Here is a 15313-nt window from a genome sequence, read left to right as displayed (position 1 = left end):
GAAGTATTAGAGAAGCATCAGAGAAGTATTAGAGAAGCATCAGAGAAGTATTAGAGAAGCATCAGAGAAGTATTAGAGAAGCATCAGAGAAGTATCAAAGAAACTATTAGAGAAGTAATAGTATTTAATAAAGTACTTTACTTGATAGATTATAAAGATAGCAGTAACAGTAGGGTAAAGTAGGGATATAGTAGTGAAGTAAGGATATATAGTAACTACAGTAGTAAAGTACTTTACTTAGTAAGGATGCGGCAGTACTAGGGCTTATACCAGTAACACTACTTAGTATATACTTATATATACAGTAAAGTAGCTTAGTCTCAGCCTAATCTCAGCTCGGACTTAGCCCGGTCCCAGCTCACTCGTAGCCCACTCTAAACCGATCCCAGCCTACTCTAAACCGGTCCCAGCTCAGTCTAAGCCTAATCTCAGCTCGAGCTCAGCTCACTCCCAGCCCACTCTCAGACCGAGCTAGCCCCCCTTAGGGAGAGCTATATAGTACACGTTACCTAGGTAGGGAGGATGGGCAAAGAACCTTTCTATATAATTATCATTATTTTTAATTTATGTAAATAGTAGGGGACTACGAATTTCGTCTAATTAGGCTAGGACAGGTAGCTTCGTTACTTAAGCTTAAGTAGTGTCTTGGCGCGTGTGTTCTTAGCGTCACATAACATCTCCTACCTTCCGCAGCACTACTTTATACTTATATAGTACGGAGTAGTACTTGTAATCTCTCTAGTATACGGTGGCGACTGCTTCTTACTACATAGGACTTATCTATATAGTATATAGAACTAACTACATGTACTTATATACTAGTAGTATGTACTTAGACTAATATTTACTACAGTACTTACCCTACGTAAAATCCCTTTTACTCGGTGATCAGGCTTACGCATCCACAAACTGACGAGGTTGTCTCGAAATTCCCTCCTCCGGTGGAGGGATGTTAAGGCGGCGAGCACTGCAGTGCCTCGGGCGATTCGATTATGTATGTACATAATGTATGTCATCATCACACTCAGCTGAGGTGTTCTGCGTGAGCTGATGCGATGCGATACGAGATGCAGCAGTCAGATCAACGGCCTTTACCAGCCGTTGAGCAACTTGAATTGATACGATGGTTACAGGCATGTCCTTACTAAGTATGTATGTACAGTAGTACATACAGTAGACATAGAACTGTATACCATGTATATATATGTAGTACTCGTGATTCTCGCCTCATCAAATCCTCAGCAGCAACCGCCAGGAACATACGGTATCAAGCCAGTCCTATCCGTGGGTGATTGATTCCTGCATACCATATCTCTGGATCGAAGGTTCCTAGCCATGATGGTTCACGTTGTCACCACCATTTCTGCCGCCGCAATTCTGCTTGCGTCTCAATCTCTCGCGATCACCATCTTCCTAGGCCATGACGCGATAAACAACTACGCTTGGACAAGTGGTTCTCAGCCATGTCCCGGCACCATCATATCCCCCACAACCACTTCATATTGCGGCCACACCTTCACCCTCGGGTCATCGACGTACCGTCTTTCCAAATGTGGAGAGACGGATTTCCAACTCCAGGAGAGACCGGGGGGTGATGGATGGGTGTTCAACTCTTATTGCTACCCGCCTGATAGTGGGGATTTAAGTGTCAGGTGTGGTGATGATACGGAGCAGCGGATGGTTGTTGAGCAGTTTAATTGTGGTGTCAGACCTAGGAAGTGGTAATGTACTATGTAGTCAGATTTGAGGTACGTCTCTGAAGAGAGGCATCGCGCGCTGAGAGGCAATTCTAAGATTTTCGAATCACATTGACGACACCTGGGCTGTTGTTCATCTTCGGATGGTGTCGCAGCGACCAGCAGGATGAGGACGGCTACTATGTACTGTATCACCGCAGATGTCGCTCAACGGTCGAGCCAGCTTTCCTCCTGTGTGGTCCGCATGTCAAATTCTACCTGATGGGCGACACGCTGCCCGAGGATGAGCTTGGGACCACTCGTACAGTGATAGTCAAGGGCGTCTATGCTTTGATGCTGATTTCTAATCGCGCCCGTTGTTGTTCGAGTACTCCGTAGACAATCCCAGACCGATGGATCAGACGTCATGGTGTCTAGTACAGAGCACCGTACGATCTGTACATACTTACTTCTCGGCCTCTGGTTGCGCGCGATGCTCATTTTGTTATCCATTGCACAAACAGAAGCAGCGAAGTGTACAGTAAAGATGACCAAGCTGCAAGGCGGTCGAGATGCTAATACACGGTACGCACTACATATATGTACATATATAGTATGGTACAGGCTCTGTGAATCCGATATCGCAGGATCACGGCATCCCCTGCGAGCCGGCTAAAAGCCACGACGGTGGTGACGGCGCCATGCATTTTCGATTGCGGGGAAAATTCTGCTCATTGGTGGGGCATCTGGCGACGAAGAATTTCATCGTGGCCTTTCTTCTCTGTTCTGATACTAATATCCCTCCCCCTTAGACAAGTCCTGCACCGAAAAACCAGAATTACAGTTCCTGCAAAGATGGCCGACTCGAAGCTGCACCATGCTCCCCCTTTTCGGGCTGAGCATATGGGATCTCTGCTTCGCCCGCAGAAGCTCCTAGATGTCCGAGCAGCCATTCGAGAAAAGGGCATCTCTGAGGAGGAAGCTGGCCTTCCCGCCGTAGAGAAGGAATCCATTGGACAGATTGTTACAACCCAGCGCGACTTGGGCTTCAAAGCCGTCACTTCTGGAGAATACAACCGGACCCGTTTCTGGGGACTGTTTTGGGATGAGCTGGCCGGCACCATCAGACTGCAGGATGCGGAGGCAAGTATGTTCCGGCTGTATCATCCGGACGTGGTTTCTTTGATAGAGAAGGACAGAAAGGTGATGCCCGGAGACTCGGTGATTGCCGGCAGCAAGATCAGGCATGAAGGGACAAAGTCCAACCTCCATGAGCTGAAGCTGGTCCAAGAGTTTGTGCCCAAGGAAGATTGGGGAAACATCAAGTTAACCATGATCACCCCCTCGTGGTTCCACATGAGATACAAGCAAGGCAGTGCGTACAAACCCGAGGCGTACGCAAACGACGCCGACTACTTCAAGGACGTTGCTGCGGCGTACTCGCGGGAGCTGCAGGTCTTGTACGACGCGGGGCTTCGCAACGTCCAATTCGACGACCCGAATATGGCGTACTTCTGCTCGAAGCAATTCCGGGACGGTTGGGCCCAGGACAAGGACAACACCGGCACCGTGGACGACCTCCTGGATGCTTACATCAAGTTATACAACGACTCTCTCGCAAATGCACCCGCGGACCTGCACTCGGGCATCCACCTCTGCCGTGGTAACTTCATTGGCGGCCGCCACTTCGCCGAGGGAGCATACGACATTATTGCACAGAAACTCTTCACGACACTCAACGTCGATACTTTCTACCTGGAATACGACACCGAGCGGGCCGGCGGTTTCGAGCCGCTCAAATATCTGCCCAAAAATAAGAACGTCGTCATCGGTGCCATCAGCACGAAGCTGAGGCAGCTGGAGGACAAAGAACAGGTCAAGCAGCGAATCTATAGGGCTGCTGAATTTATCGCGGAAGGATCACAGCAAACAAAGGAAGAGGCTTTGAAGAGGATTGAACTCTCCCCGCAGTGTGGGTTCAGCACTCATGAGAGCGGTTACCCGCTGAGCGCCGAGGACCAAAGCAACAAGCTGAGGTTGATCAGGCAGATCGCGGACGAGATCTGGGGTGAGCCATGATGGCGCCATCCACATATATAGCGGGAAGGGTAGGTTATAGTCATGAGTGTGGGATGACTGTTGGGAGCATTTTGTTGTCACCAGAGGATTTCAACAATCTGGGTAGACAAAAGGTCCAGCGGGTTCAACACGGGAATATGGGAAAAGTACTGAGAGATAAAAAGTACAAGTACGCAGATCTGAGGCTGACCTGGGTGCTCAACGCCCCAGACTCGAGGCCGTGATGTGGAGTGCATGTCACATCCACCAGTTGCGCTGATTCTTTGACGGGACGCATCGTACCAGTCCCTACTGCGACAAGCGGGCTGTTCGCTACATCGCATTGACACTTTCCAATGGATCATCTTGCCGTGAACTCACTACTGTAAGTCCTGCGCATGCACCTGTCCAGGCCACGAGGCTTGAGACGTTAGCCGGAGGAAGCAACCACCGTCGGCCGGTCGGTCATTGCACCGAGACGGCGCGGGTGTTTTCCGTCATTAAACGCCACGGGCACTTGGCAGTGGAGCTTGGGGAGCTTGGGGAGCTTCGCCTGTCGCCTGGCACGTACCCGGAGCCCCAAGTTCCCATCTTTACGGCCTGCTGGTCTCCCCCACAACTCCAGGTATCACCCCCCGTGCCATCGCTTCCCACGACGACATGCTCGACATTTCCACCACTCTCCTCCGAGGGCCTCAAGGAATAGCCGTGGGCAGCTGAGTGCACTAGACGGACCAAGCTCGGTCACGGCACCGTTGCGTTTGCCGCCGCTCGACAGGCTCTTCCGTCTCCCACTGTCCTCGCCTTTGACTGATTTAGCACCAGATTTCTTGTTCTACTACACTTTCGTCTGGGGCCGCCGCACTTCAGACTCTCGGAGCGTACCAGTCGTCCCTCGGCTTCGCTCGATGTTCACCCGAGCAGTAACTTCATCTCGTATCACCATGCCTTGGCCATGGCAGACACGATTCCGTCGGCTCTAACGCCGACGGCAATTGAACACTCTACCGCATGGTCGCTGATCATTCCCACGTTTTCTCGACCTCTCTTTTCATTATTATCCATGACCGTTCCCTCGGGTCTGACATTCTCTTTCTGTTCCATAATACCTTGCCGAGCCAACCCATCCAGGCGGATGACCGAAGCCACCATCGCAGTTCAACATGGCAGGAACAATATGGTATACTTTGGGTGTGTCGATGTTTGCGGCCATCGGCACCTTTCTCTTCGTGAGTTGTCACTGTTCCACCTTCGATCTCGGGCCGCTCACGCTGGGGTTCAATAGGGCTTCGATACGGGCATCGCCACAACAAGTGAGTTGTTCTCTGCCAAGAGAAAGGGCTTCCAGTAGAGACTGACACCGACTTCGCAGCTATCGCACACCAGAGCTGGATCGACTACATGGACAAGCCTAATAAGGGCCTGACCGGCGCCGTACGCTAGACGTCAAGAGCAGCGATGCCGCAGAAGAAATCTAACATTCGCCAGGTCGTCTCCACTTACATTGCCGGCGAGGCCTTGGGAGCTTTGACGCAGACTGCCGTCGGCGACAAGCTTGGGCGTATTCGCTTCATGCAAATGATGTGCGTGATCGTCACAATCGGGACGGTCATCCAAACTGCCTCTCAGAATATCGGCATGTTCCTGGCTGGTCGTGTTCTCGCTGGCTTCGCGGTCGGGTGAGTCGAGTACCTGACCTGTTTTCCACCTTCGCACATGTCGAGGCTGACACTCCGGGCAGAGGCATGGTCGCAACAGTGCCCATCTACTTGTCGGAGATTTCGGCGCCCAACGTCCGCGGTCTTATCGGCGGCATCTCAGGATGCGGGATATCCCTGGGAACAATGATGTCCAACTGGGTCGGCTTCGCATGCAGCTATGCCCCCTATGGTGCCACTCAATGGCGCCTACCCCTCGGCATCCAGATCCCCTGGGGTATAATCCTGTTCATCGGCCTTGCCACGTTCATGCCAAATTCGCCCCGTCAGCTCATCCGGTGGGGGAAGATCGAAGAAGCTCGCCGCGCGTTCCTCCGGATCAGGAAGGACCTGTCCAGCCATGAAGTTCAGGAAGAGTTCACTCTTATGCGCCGACAGATCGAGTTCGAGCAACACAGAGAGATCAACGGTCTCGGCGAGGTCTTTAGATTGTTCAGACACAGGGCCCTGGTGTATGTCGGCTACCTTTCCCCCCTGCATCGGTGGACGCTGCCGATCTATACCCAGGAGAAAACGATCCGCTGACTGCTCCCTGCCAGCTCGATTGCCGTACAAACCATGACCAGCCTCACGGGCGTCAATGTCATCCAATATTACCAAAGTGAGTTCTCATTTGCTGCGCCCGCGCCCCAGCCCCGACCTTGGAGCCTTGGACTCGAAGGGTTGGGCCCCCGAGAAATGCAACACCTTTGCTAATGGTGACCCACCAGCCATCTTGTTCAAATCCCTGGGCATAAACAGCCACATGATCCTCGCCCTCGCTGCCATCTACGGCACCCTGGCCTTCCTCTCGAACGTGCTCACGACAAGATTCCTAGCCGACCAATGGGGTCGTCGAAAGTACGTCCTATAGTATATAGCCTACATTCGCCGTGGTCACCTCTTTTTTCTCCCTCTCCTTCCCCGCCGTCTAGCCCAATGCTCATCATGCTGACCTGCTGTTTCGCTTTTCCCACAGGATGATCCTGGCCGGTCTGTCCGCCATTATCGTCATCGAGATCTACGCCGCCGTCATGCAGCGCGAGTTCCAGAACACCGACAACAAGACCGGCAAGGGCTTTGCCGTGCTGGGCATCTATCTCTTTGTTGTTGCTTATTGTGAGTGCGCCCACCAGCCGATGACCTCCTTGGGAGTTTTCATTACCTGCATAATTACCTACCTTTCCCCTCCTATCGACCAATCTATTTTAGGCGGATGCCTGCCTACCTGCCTGCCAATCAAGCAGAGAACCCATGTGGACTTGACGCTAACCACCCGACCTTGTACCTTAGACGGCATGCTCAACTCGACGACGTGGCTCTATGGCGCCGAAGTCCTGCCCATCAACTTGCGGTCCAAGGTCATGGGCCTAGCTGCTGCGAGTCACTTTATTGTGAATGTGGGGAGTAAGTCACTTGCTTTCTTGTTACTGTGCACGCGCGCGAACGGATGTACTGTGATTAAAGCAACTGAGGGGGGCCTGGTTCAGAACCGATGGGACTGACGTTCTACTCTTTACGTTTCTTTGTAGTCACCGAGGCGGGCCCATCGGCATTTGCCAACATTCATGAGGTAAGTGCAAGTTGAGGGGAGACAGGCAAGGTATCGGCACTGGCGAGAGTCACATGTTGCACTCCGGCCCGGGCGCTGACCTTTGTCTGTCTGACTGACTGACCCGACCTACCGACTGACTGACTGGGGCTGACTGGTGTACAATACAGAACTATTACTACGTCTTCGTGGCGTGCTCGTTCTTCTTCCTCATCCTCGCATACTTTTTCTTCCCGTGAGTCATGGTCCCTTCCCTTGAACTCTGTCCGTCGTGTGCCCCAGTCACGAACACATTTCGTCTTTGACTAATTCCGTTCTGCTTCTCAGAGAAACAAAGAAGAAGACGCTCGAAGAGATTGCCGCCGCGTTCGGAGACAAGGTGGTGCTGTTGGACGAGAACGACGTTGCGACCGAGTCGGCAGTGATGGGAGACAAGCTTGGTGCCCTTCAGGTCGAGAGTGCCGTGGCATCGTCCAAGGTCTGAGGCGCGCTCCTCGCTTGGAATCATGCTTGCGTGGCCAAGCTGGAGGGGAGGGTGGATATATTGGGAACGAGCCAATGAATCGTCGATGGTGGACAGATGAACAGCATGGAGATGTCTCAAGGCTGCAACGGTCCCGGGAGCATAGGATGGTGGCACCAGTGCGAGAAGGGAGGAAGGCGGCCCGCACCCCTGGCAACGTACCCAGTACTGGGTAACTGCTATGGTGTATGGTGGGTCGGTTGAAATGTCGAACGTGGGTCACTCCGTGCTTGGGCCTCGACTCGGTTTTCCTTGGGAGGTTGGCTTTCTTCCGAATGAGCTAGTCGCGCGGCGCTCCACCCGACAGTTCTCGAAACATGTGCACTGTTGATCGATCTCTTAGCAGAGCGAGATCGTTGCAGATCCATCGACGGGTCACGCGATGCGATTGGAGGCCAGAGCTTCTATATTGGTGTTAGTGAGACCCATTCATAACGACGTGTATTACCCAGTACTCGTACCATGGAATCGGCGTCTCGCTCCCCTCTACTGGTCCTTTGTTTAGGGACGCCTCGATACTACCTTAGCCCCGTGTATTGAATCCTGAAAATCGCGATTCGTGCCGGAGAGGTTCCCACAATGCGGATCCCGCAAGCCGGCTAGACGACCCGCGGTAAAACCCGGTCAGCGGCCGTGCATTGATTTCATTCCGGACCCCGAAGTGGAAGGTGTTCGGGCCTTCTCTGGTTGGTAATATACAGACCACAGCGATTGATGATATCCATCAAGTTTCTGTCCGAGCTCTTCGACAGGTCAAGAGACGCAGTAAAGCAGCCCATCGCCTTCAGATGTGTCTGGGCAGCCGCAAATTCGCCGAGGTACCAGTTGGTCACGCAGTGGAGGAGCATCTCTTGCAGGATCTGGCGGTCACTGAATACTCTCGCCTGGGGATCCGCAAGCTGTTCTCGTAGCCACTGCAGGGACGGTTGCATATACCGGGTCGCTTTGATCTCGAATTCCTCCCGCCGACTCGGCGTGTCGATGGCCATTCTCGCCGCGGTGCAGGCAAGCATGGCGTATCCGTTGATACCTCCAGCAATCCGCCGAGAAAAGTTCTGGAAATCGTCGGAAGTGACAATCTGCTGGTAGAGATCATGACGATGCAGAGGGGTGCCCGATTGATGGTCCGATGTCAGACAGACCGAGTGATAGTAGTCCACCAGCTCATCGACGTCGGGTGTTTCCGTTCTGAGCGGTCGGGGACTTGCAGAGTCTATGCTGCTGCTGAGCGGGCTCGGAGAGACAGACGGGCTGCTGCTTGACGACGTCTCCGTCCAGGGAGATGGTGGTGGCCGCGGTGAGCTCTGCCGGGACGAGACGATACTTTGGGGAGAAAGTCGAGGCGGCCGTGAGCTTGGCCGTTTCGCGGGTGGCTCTGGCACGCCGTCGTCCACGCGGAACATGTGCAGTCGCTTGTTCTTCTGGTTTCGACATGACTGGACATGGCTGAGGATGGCTGAGGCGTCTCTGCCATGACTTCTCGAGAGAGAAAGAGAGGCGCTATCCTTGTTCACAAACAGGTATACTGTGGGTTTCCGGTTCTTTGACATCTTGGTTGAATCTGTAGTTGTACGTGCGAGCCTGCAGTTGGGGATAATAGGACAAACTCGTGTTCATTTTGGAGAATCTTGGCTCTGCGGGATATGCTCGTGGACTTTATGAACAGGCTTCGCAGAGCCCGACGTTGACGGTGGCAATTATATAAATCCAGTGCTGTCGACGGATTGTGCACAGACGCGAAGTGCCCGATGGGCGTCGGGTCTCTCGACGGCATTAGCCGAAGTCATCCTGTGCGGACTTTCCTCAAATCGAGAAGGTGTGACGCCCCCGCTGATTGGCGAGGGAGTGCTGAACACGCTGCGAAGTGAGGGCGATCGTAGATGCGGACAGGACGCCCCCGTGGACCATGCATTTTGCGGGATCAGTCCCGCGAAACAGGAATTCCATCAAGAGGGTCGCGCGCCGGAGGAAAGATGGTGAAGTCAGATTGCAGCGTCGTTCTTCGATCTGGGGGGACGAAATGCAAGCGTGACCGCTGGCTGCATCCATCGAGACACAGGCGTAGCCCACGCTGAGGTGAAACTCTAGCCTAGTGTCCCTCCGTCCACATCAGCTCCCAGGAGGTGAAGACGATTCGCGAGACCACGGCAGCATCACGCATTGGTTCCGTGGTTCTTCAGGGGCAGGCGAATCTCCTGCTCACTGCCAATCCCGAAGCTGTCCAGTGCGCAGTGATCCAAGATTACTAAGAGAGATCTGCTGAGACCGATTGGACGGGGTCTATGAATAAGAGAGGGCGTGGTCCACCGAGAATTCAGACATGGCGCGGCCGTCAAACTTTGGCCGGAACCTTGCGTGGGTTGACGAGCTCCTGCGAGACTTGCTTTTCGCAGCGTGTTTGAAGGCTGTCCGGAGGAGCAAAGGAATGACAGGTTTTCCAGCACTGTAGATCGCAAGCGGCAATCGCGCAGCCCAGCAGGACAGTCATGGACTTGGACAAGGAAATTCTCGACGTGGTCGACGAAAATGCGCCCATGGTCACAGGCAGCTCACACGCAGCTCAACCGAGTGGGAACATGCTACCGGATAGTTGGTCCGCCGACCAGACAAGGAAAAGAATCGAGTCCAGATCAGCGATCAACGATCAACGATCAACTGATCGCGGCGTGGACGAGCGCTTGTCTCCGACCTCGCCGACTACTCTTGGTTCATACAACACACATCATCGGTCTGATGCTGTCAATATCGGAAGCTTAGTATCATCTACGGAGTACTCGTACTTTGGCCCATCTTCGACGGACAACTCGAAGAGCTGCAAACTGTAGGGAGACCATTCCCGAACCACGTGTAGACATCCTTGTCGCCGATCCTTGATGGGACGCAGACCCAGCACTATCACCATTGAGGATAATACCCTACTGGCACCACTGTGGATTAGGCAAGGTAGTACGTGGATATCGAGTTTCTGTTCCAAATTTCCCACATCACCTGACCACTCGATCAGGTGCACGCTGCCATGTCTTCCAGGTCCCATGCTTCAGTCGTAAGCTCAGCACTCTATTACCAAACACCACACTGCGTGCTTACTCATGAGCCTGTCCATACGGCTTGAAACCCGTACGGATTCTCTCTCGGGAATCTGCCCACCATTATGACGGGTTCCTCTCAGGACTTTGTGTCTAAACCAAATAAAACGCTACCAGCAGCGACGTGCCTTTCACATACAAGAGACTTCTGCGGTCTGATTGGTGGATGACTCTTCTACCAGGGCACTGCAACCCACGAACCACTGACGCTCTGAGAGACAGAAAGCGGCTCCCTCTCTCAGTGCAGCTGACAATTCTTGCCTCCTGCTCCTGTTGACCGTGGACCCGCCACAACAACGCAATCTTACAAAGATGGTGGACAAATTGGCCTGGGTTAGAGACACATCAAAGAACAATAGCCGTCTGAGGAGGCGGGGTGCGACGCCGCACTTCCTTATCGTGAGTTTCCAGCACCTGGATTAGAGTTGCAGTTCAGCGGCACCTTGCTGTGGTTCATGTCATTGAGGAATGACAGCGGCACAGCTTCCAGCTCGTATGTCGTCTACTGTATGGCCGCTCCACTCGAGATCCACATGAGATCCGTGCGACTTGCATCACCGGAAATGTCAAACGGACCATCGAAGCAGGAAACCATGACAAGGTCAAAGAGCATTTGGTGTCTTCGTGATCCTCTTTGGCCGGCTGCTGGACGAGAGTCCATCCCCGGGCTGCCTGAAACTCCCCGAACTGCAGATGCCATCATCGATGATCGACCTGCGGGTGGAGGATATGCGAACCTGAGTTATCCTTCGGTTGACATCTGCGTGAGCGGTCCTGCTCTCAAGTCACAGCTGATGTCGCCAGCGCCGCACCGAAGAAATGCGATGGGTCCAGCATTCTTCTGGTGTCAATCGACCCGGAGTCCAGCGTAGAGAGCTTCAGAGCATACTACGAACGGAGCCCTGATGACCACTTCGATCTGCACGATGGAGTCCTCGCGATGCCGAAGGTTGCTTCGTTCAGTCTCCGATATCAAAGAGGACTGCTGTCGTTGAATTCACATCTTGACATGGTCTTTCCTTTCGATAACCGCATGCCGTCACAAATAGGCTTTGCAGCTCTTCGTCCGTGCAGAAACGTGTTCCGGTGCAATCCAAGACCTCTTGCAGGAGCGCTGCTGAAGGGTTGTAGCTGCTCGTCATGCAATACCGTCACAGGCAGCGCTACGTCGTACAAGAAGATTCGCAGCCAAAGGACCTTTGCAGCTCCGATAAATGCTGGCTCGAAGGACAGAGGATAGAGGCTAACGATTCGTGACTCTTTCACTATCGGACCAGCTGGCATTCTCTGGATACCCATACACAAAGGCAGTCGCCACCTGTCTTCCCAAAGTGCGCCGGGTCTACGTAGCGGAAAGCCGTGGATCTGAAGCGCTGATTCCTGGTTGTATGCTCCCACCATCAACGTTGGCACCTACCACACATCCTTCTCATGCAAGGCTGAGGCCACGGGGCACTCGTATGCTACCTCGTAAAGAGACTGGGCCAAGCCCCAACTATCGACAGGGGCGAGGCGACAACTACTGTGGTAGGCCCGGCAGTGGCATCATCGTCTCCTGCGATCTGCAAACCTTGACCAACTCGTTATGATTCCTTGCCAAATGCGAGCGCGTGGTACGACAATCGGAAAGGCGTCTGCTTATCAGCGGCTCTGCTTCTCACCTTTCTGTCAATGATCTTCTTGCGCTTCTTGGAACCTTTCATTGCCGCTTCGTGATTGGATATTGATCGTGGCGCAAGCGCGGGACCCCGACGCATCCGAGAAGCAAGCGACACAACCTCGAGTAACACAGACTGGAGGGCACGGCAGCGAGGCTGACGATGAGGGCGGGGAGGTAGTTAGGTAACTCGTCCTCATCTCCAGAATGATCCGATCTGTAAGTGCTTCAGGACCGGATATAACGATACCCTTCAAGTAGCCGAAGCAATAACGCCGCAGCGCAGCCTCCCCGCCTCGTCGCCCACTCCATTGCTGGTGGCGACGTTGATCTCAGCGACGGCCACAATATGCCCTTCTTTACCACCCCCCGCAAACGTCGCAAGTTCGCCGAAACCGCAGTCAATCCCGTCTACCCTCCTAACCCGCCACCCTATGCCCTCAGTAACAGCACACCGATCTATTCAGAGCCTCAACCGCAGTGGACTCCGCAGCCTGGTCCATACCTTCCTCCAACCCCACGGCCCTACATGACCTCAACAGTGAGCTTACCGCCGATGCCTCATGTCCAGGCGGGCTACGCAGCGCAGCCATTGCGGGCTCAACATACATGGGCATGCCCTCAATCGAGCACGGTCAATCTTGTCCCTCCGAGACCGATAATGCCATTGCGGGACAGAATCGACGACAAACTGGGAGACGTTCTGTCTCTTATCGACGAGGACGCATTCTCAGGCTCAGAAAGAGAGCTGATGATAACAATGGAAAATCCGCCCGCTCCAGGATACACAGAGACCCGCGAGCTCACCAGGGCATTTGGAGCCCCGGAGAGGCAGCAGATACGACAGAAGCAACAGGGCCAAGAGAAGCAGCTCAACGTCTTCACGAAACTCGATCTGTACATGAACTCGAGACTCCCTGCCTCCTTGCAACCGTTTCGCGTCTATATGCCGACGTGGCCGCTTCTCTGCCTCGCAGCACAGTATTCCAATTGCGCCTACATCTCGCCTCAATCCTCGGCAGAACGGAAAGACTTTGTCTCAGCCGACGGCCGGATGGGCACCAAGGCGATGGTGATTAAGTCGGTCCCGTGCGACGATAAGAAGACCATCGTATTTGCGATTCGAGGCACGAGTATGTTCAGCATCCGTGACTGGGGCGTCAACCTGGACACCGAACCCGTCTCTCCCGCCGGCTTCCTCGATGATCAAGGCAACCTCTGCCATTCGGGATTCCTGCGCGTCGCAAAAGCAATGGTAAGGCCCATCGCGGCGCGGCTGCGGCATCTGCTGGAAGAAAACCCGTCGCGAGCAAGCTGCTCGTTGCTCATCACGGGCCATTCGGCCGGGGGCGCCGTGGCGAGTCTGCTCTACGCGCACATGCTCTCCACGACGGTGCAGTCCGACCTGAACATCCTGACGGGATGCTTTAAGAGAGTTCATTGCGTCACGTTCGGCGCCCCACCCATCAGCCTTCTCCCGCTCCAAAAACCCGAGACCGCGGATGGAAGACTGCGCAAATGCCTGTTCCACTCGTTCATCAACGAGGGCGACCCCGTCGTACGCGCCGAGAGAGCCTACGTGAAGAGTCTGGTAGACCTGCTCTCTCAACCCGTCCCGTCCTCTGTGGCGACCGTGCAGAAACCCCCAAAGTCAAACCCAAACCCATCCCTCTCGGCGCTCGCTTCACTGGGCGCATCGATGTCCCGGCTGGACCTCTCTCTCACGCCCGCCATGAAGATACCCAAACCCCCGAGACCGAAACGTGCAGTCATCCCGCTGGGGAGACTATGGTGGGACGTCCCGCCCGCGACATTGTCCAACGCGGGCCGTCTGGTCGTGTTGCGTGTCCCTCCGCGTGAACTGGGCGCAAAAGAGTCTGACGTCACGGCCTCGTTGGTCAAGGACGAGCAACTCCGCCAGGTCATCTTTGGGGACCCTCTGGTTCATTCCATGGATCTTTACGCCAAGAGGATCGAGGTCCTAGCGTTTCGCGCTGTCACTGGGCGGGATGGTGCTGTTTGAAAAACGCGGCACGCCCGACACACCGCTTTACTGGCGGTATAGTTACTGATCACGAGAGCCGCCATGCCGAGATGGGAGGACGGTTGGAGCAAAGTTATGTGACGTTGTGTACAATGCAAAGAGCGAAGGATACCCCTTTTGATTTTGGAACGCCGCGAGGACATGGACCAGTTTACGTACTTATTGTGCTGGATCTAATTAATTACAGCAGTTTCGGTTATGGCATGTATACGAAATCACGACATTAATGAGACTGAACAGCGTTACAATGCCCACGCATCCACAAACGGCAGGTCCTTGATATGCAGTATGTCTTGTCTTGTAGTCTGCAGTTGCCATTGTGCCTTGGACTTCGTGCCTTTGGACTTCGTGCCTTGGACTTTAGATTATCAGAACCACGCAACCTGCAGGAAAATGATACCGCGTGCACGTGTCTCCCAAGTAGAGAAGAAAAGAACTAGAGCAGAGTAGAGCAGATGGCCCTCTTATTTATCGTATCTAATGTGTAGTATCGCAGCCAAATGAGGGCGTTTTCGAAGTCTGAACATTCACCTACTGTAGCACGACCTGAAGCTCAGACTTGGGTATCAATCAGACCTCCATCTCAGACTCAGTACACGTACGAATGGCGGAGGATGCCAGGGTCACCACGGAGTGGAGCTGGAATTTATTTCCCGAGCCACGTCTTTACTACTGTACGAGTTACGAGTACTCATGCCTAAGAACCTGGAGTACTGTCGATATGCATCTCAGCGGGCGGGTCACGGACGAGGACTGAGCCGGAGCCGGAGTCTTGAGTCTGAGACTGTTTCACCATTGCTGCCCGACCGACGATCTCGATTCTTGTTGCTCTACCTAATTACCTCGTCTGAGGCTCGGTCTGCTACGTGGGTGCACGTTGGCGCGCTCGTACATTTCGGTTTAGGTTCGGGCGTACAGACACTCAAGAGCCAAGTTGAGGCATGTGTGCGTGGGCGCATATGCATGAATGTACCAGTACCGGAGCAGGCGGCTGTTTTCTCCAGATCATGGATGGTGATC

At 53.9% G+C, this 15313-nt stretch overlaps 4 protein-coding genes across 4 annotated transcripts; 3 read left to right on the top strand and 1 right to left on the bottom strand.

Annotated features, from left to right (window-relative positions):
• Positions 1-2531: 2531 nt before the first annotated feature.
• G647_00892 (uncharacterized protein) lies at positions 2532-3755 on the top strand (the record flags this gene model as incomplete). The annotated part of the gene is made up of 1 exon (XM_008724295.1): positions 2532-3755. The coding sequence occupies one exon, from the start codon at positions 2532-2534 to the stop codon at positions 3753-3755; it is 1224 nt and encodes a 407-aa protein (XP_008722517.1).
• A 1142-nt stretch (positions 3756-4897) lies between these two features.
• G647_00891 (uncharacterized protein) lies at positions 4898-7467 on the top strand (the record flags this gene model as incomplete). The annotated part of the gene is made up of 12 exons (XM_008724294.1): positions 4898-4963; positions 5020-5047; positions 5107-5168; positions 5223-5413; positions 5476-5904; positions 5992-6053; positions 6163-6292; positions 6411-6550; positions 6725-6838; positions 6964-7004; positions 7154-7218; positions 7266-7467. 12 exons carry the CDS (start codon positions 4898-4900, stop codon positions 7465-7467), a joined length of 1530 nt encoding a protein of 509 aa, XP_008722516.1.
• Positions 7468-8150: 683 nt separating this feature from the next.
• On the bottom strand, positions 8151-9056 carry G647_00890 (uncharacterized protein; the record flags this gene model as incomplete). The annotated part of the gene is made up of 1 exon (XM_008724293.1): positions 8151-9056. One exon carries the CDS (start codon positions 9054-9056, stop codon positions 8151-8153), a length of 906 nt encoding a protein of 301 aa, XP_008722515.1.
• A 3542-nt stretch (positions 9057-12598) lies between these two features.
• G647_00889 (uncharacterized protein) lies at positions 12599-14272 on the top strand (the record flags this gene model as incomplete). Its single annotated transcript, XM_008724292.1, has 1 exon — positions 12599-14272. One exon carries the CDS (start codon positions 12599-12601, stop codon positions 14270-14272), a length of 1674 nt encoding a protein of 557 aa, XP_008722514.1.
• Between the last annotated feature and the right edge of the window lie 1041 nt (positions 14273-15313).

Source organism: Cladophialophora carrionii (genome assembly GCF_000365165.1).
Source record: "Cladophialophora carrionii CBS 160.54 unplaced genomic scaffold supercont1.1, whole genome shotgun sequence".
Classification (NCBI taxonomy): Eukaryota; Fungi; Ascomycota; class Eurotiomycetes; order Chaetothyriales; family Herpotrichiellaceae; genus Cladophialophora; species Cladophialophora carrionii.
The sequence above is the reverse complement of the archived record's forward strand: the minus strand, read 5'-3'. Positions and strand labels throughout refer to the sequence as shown.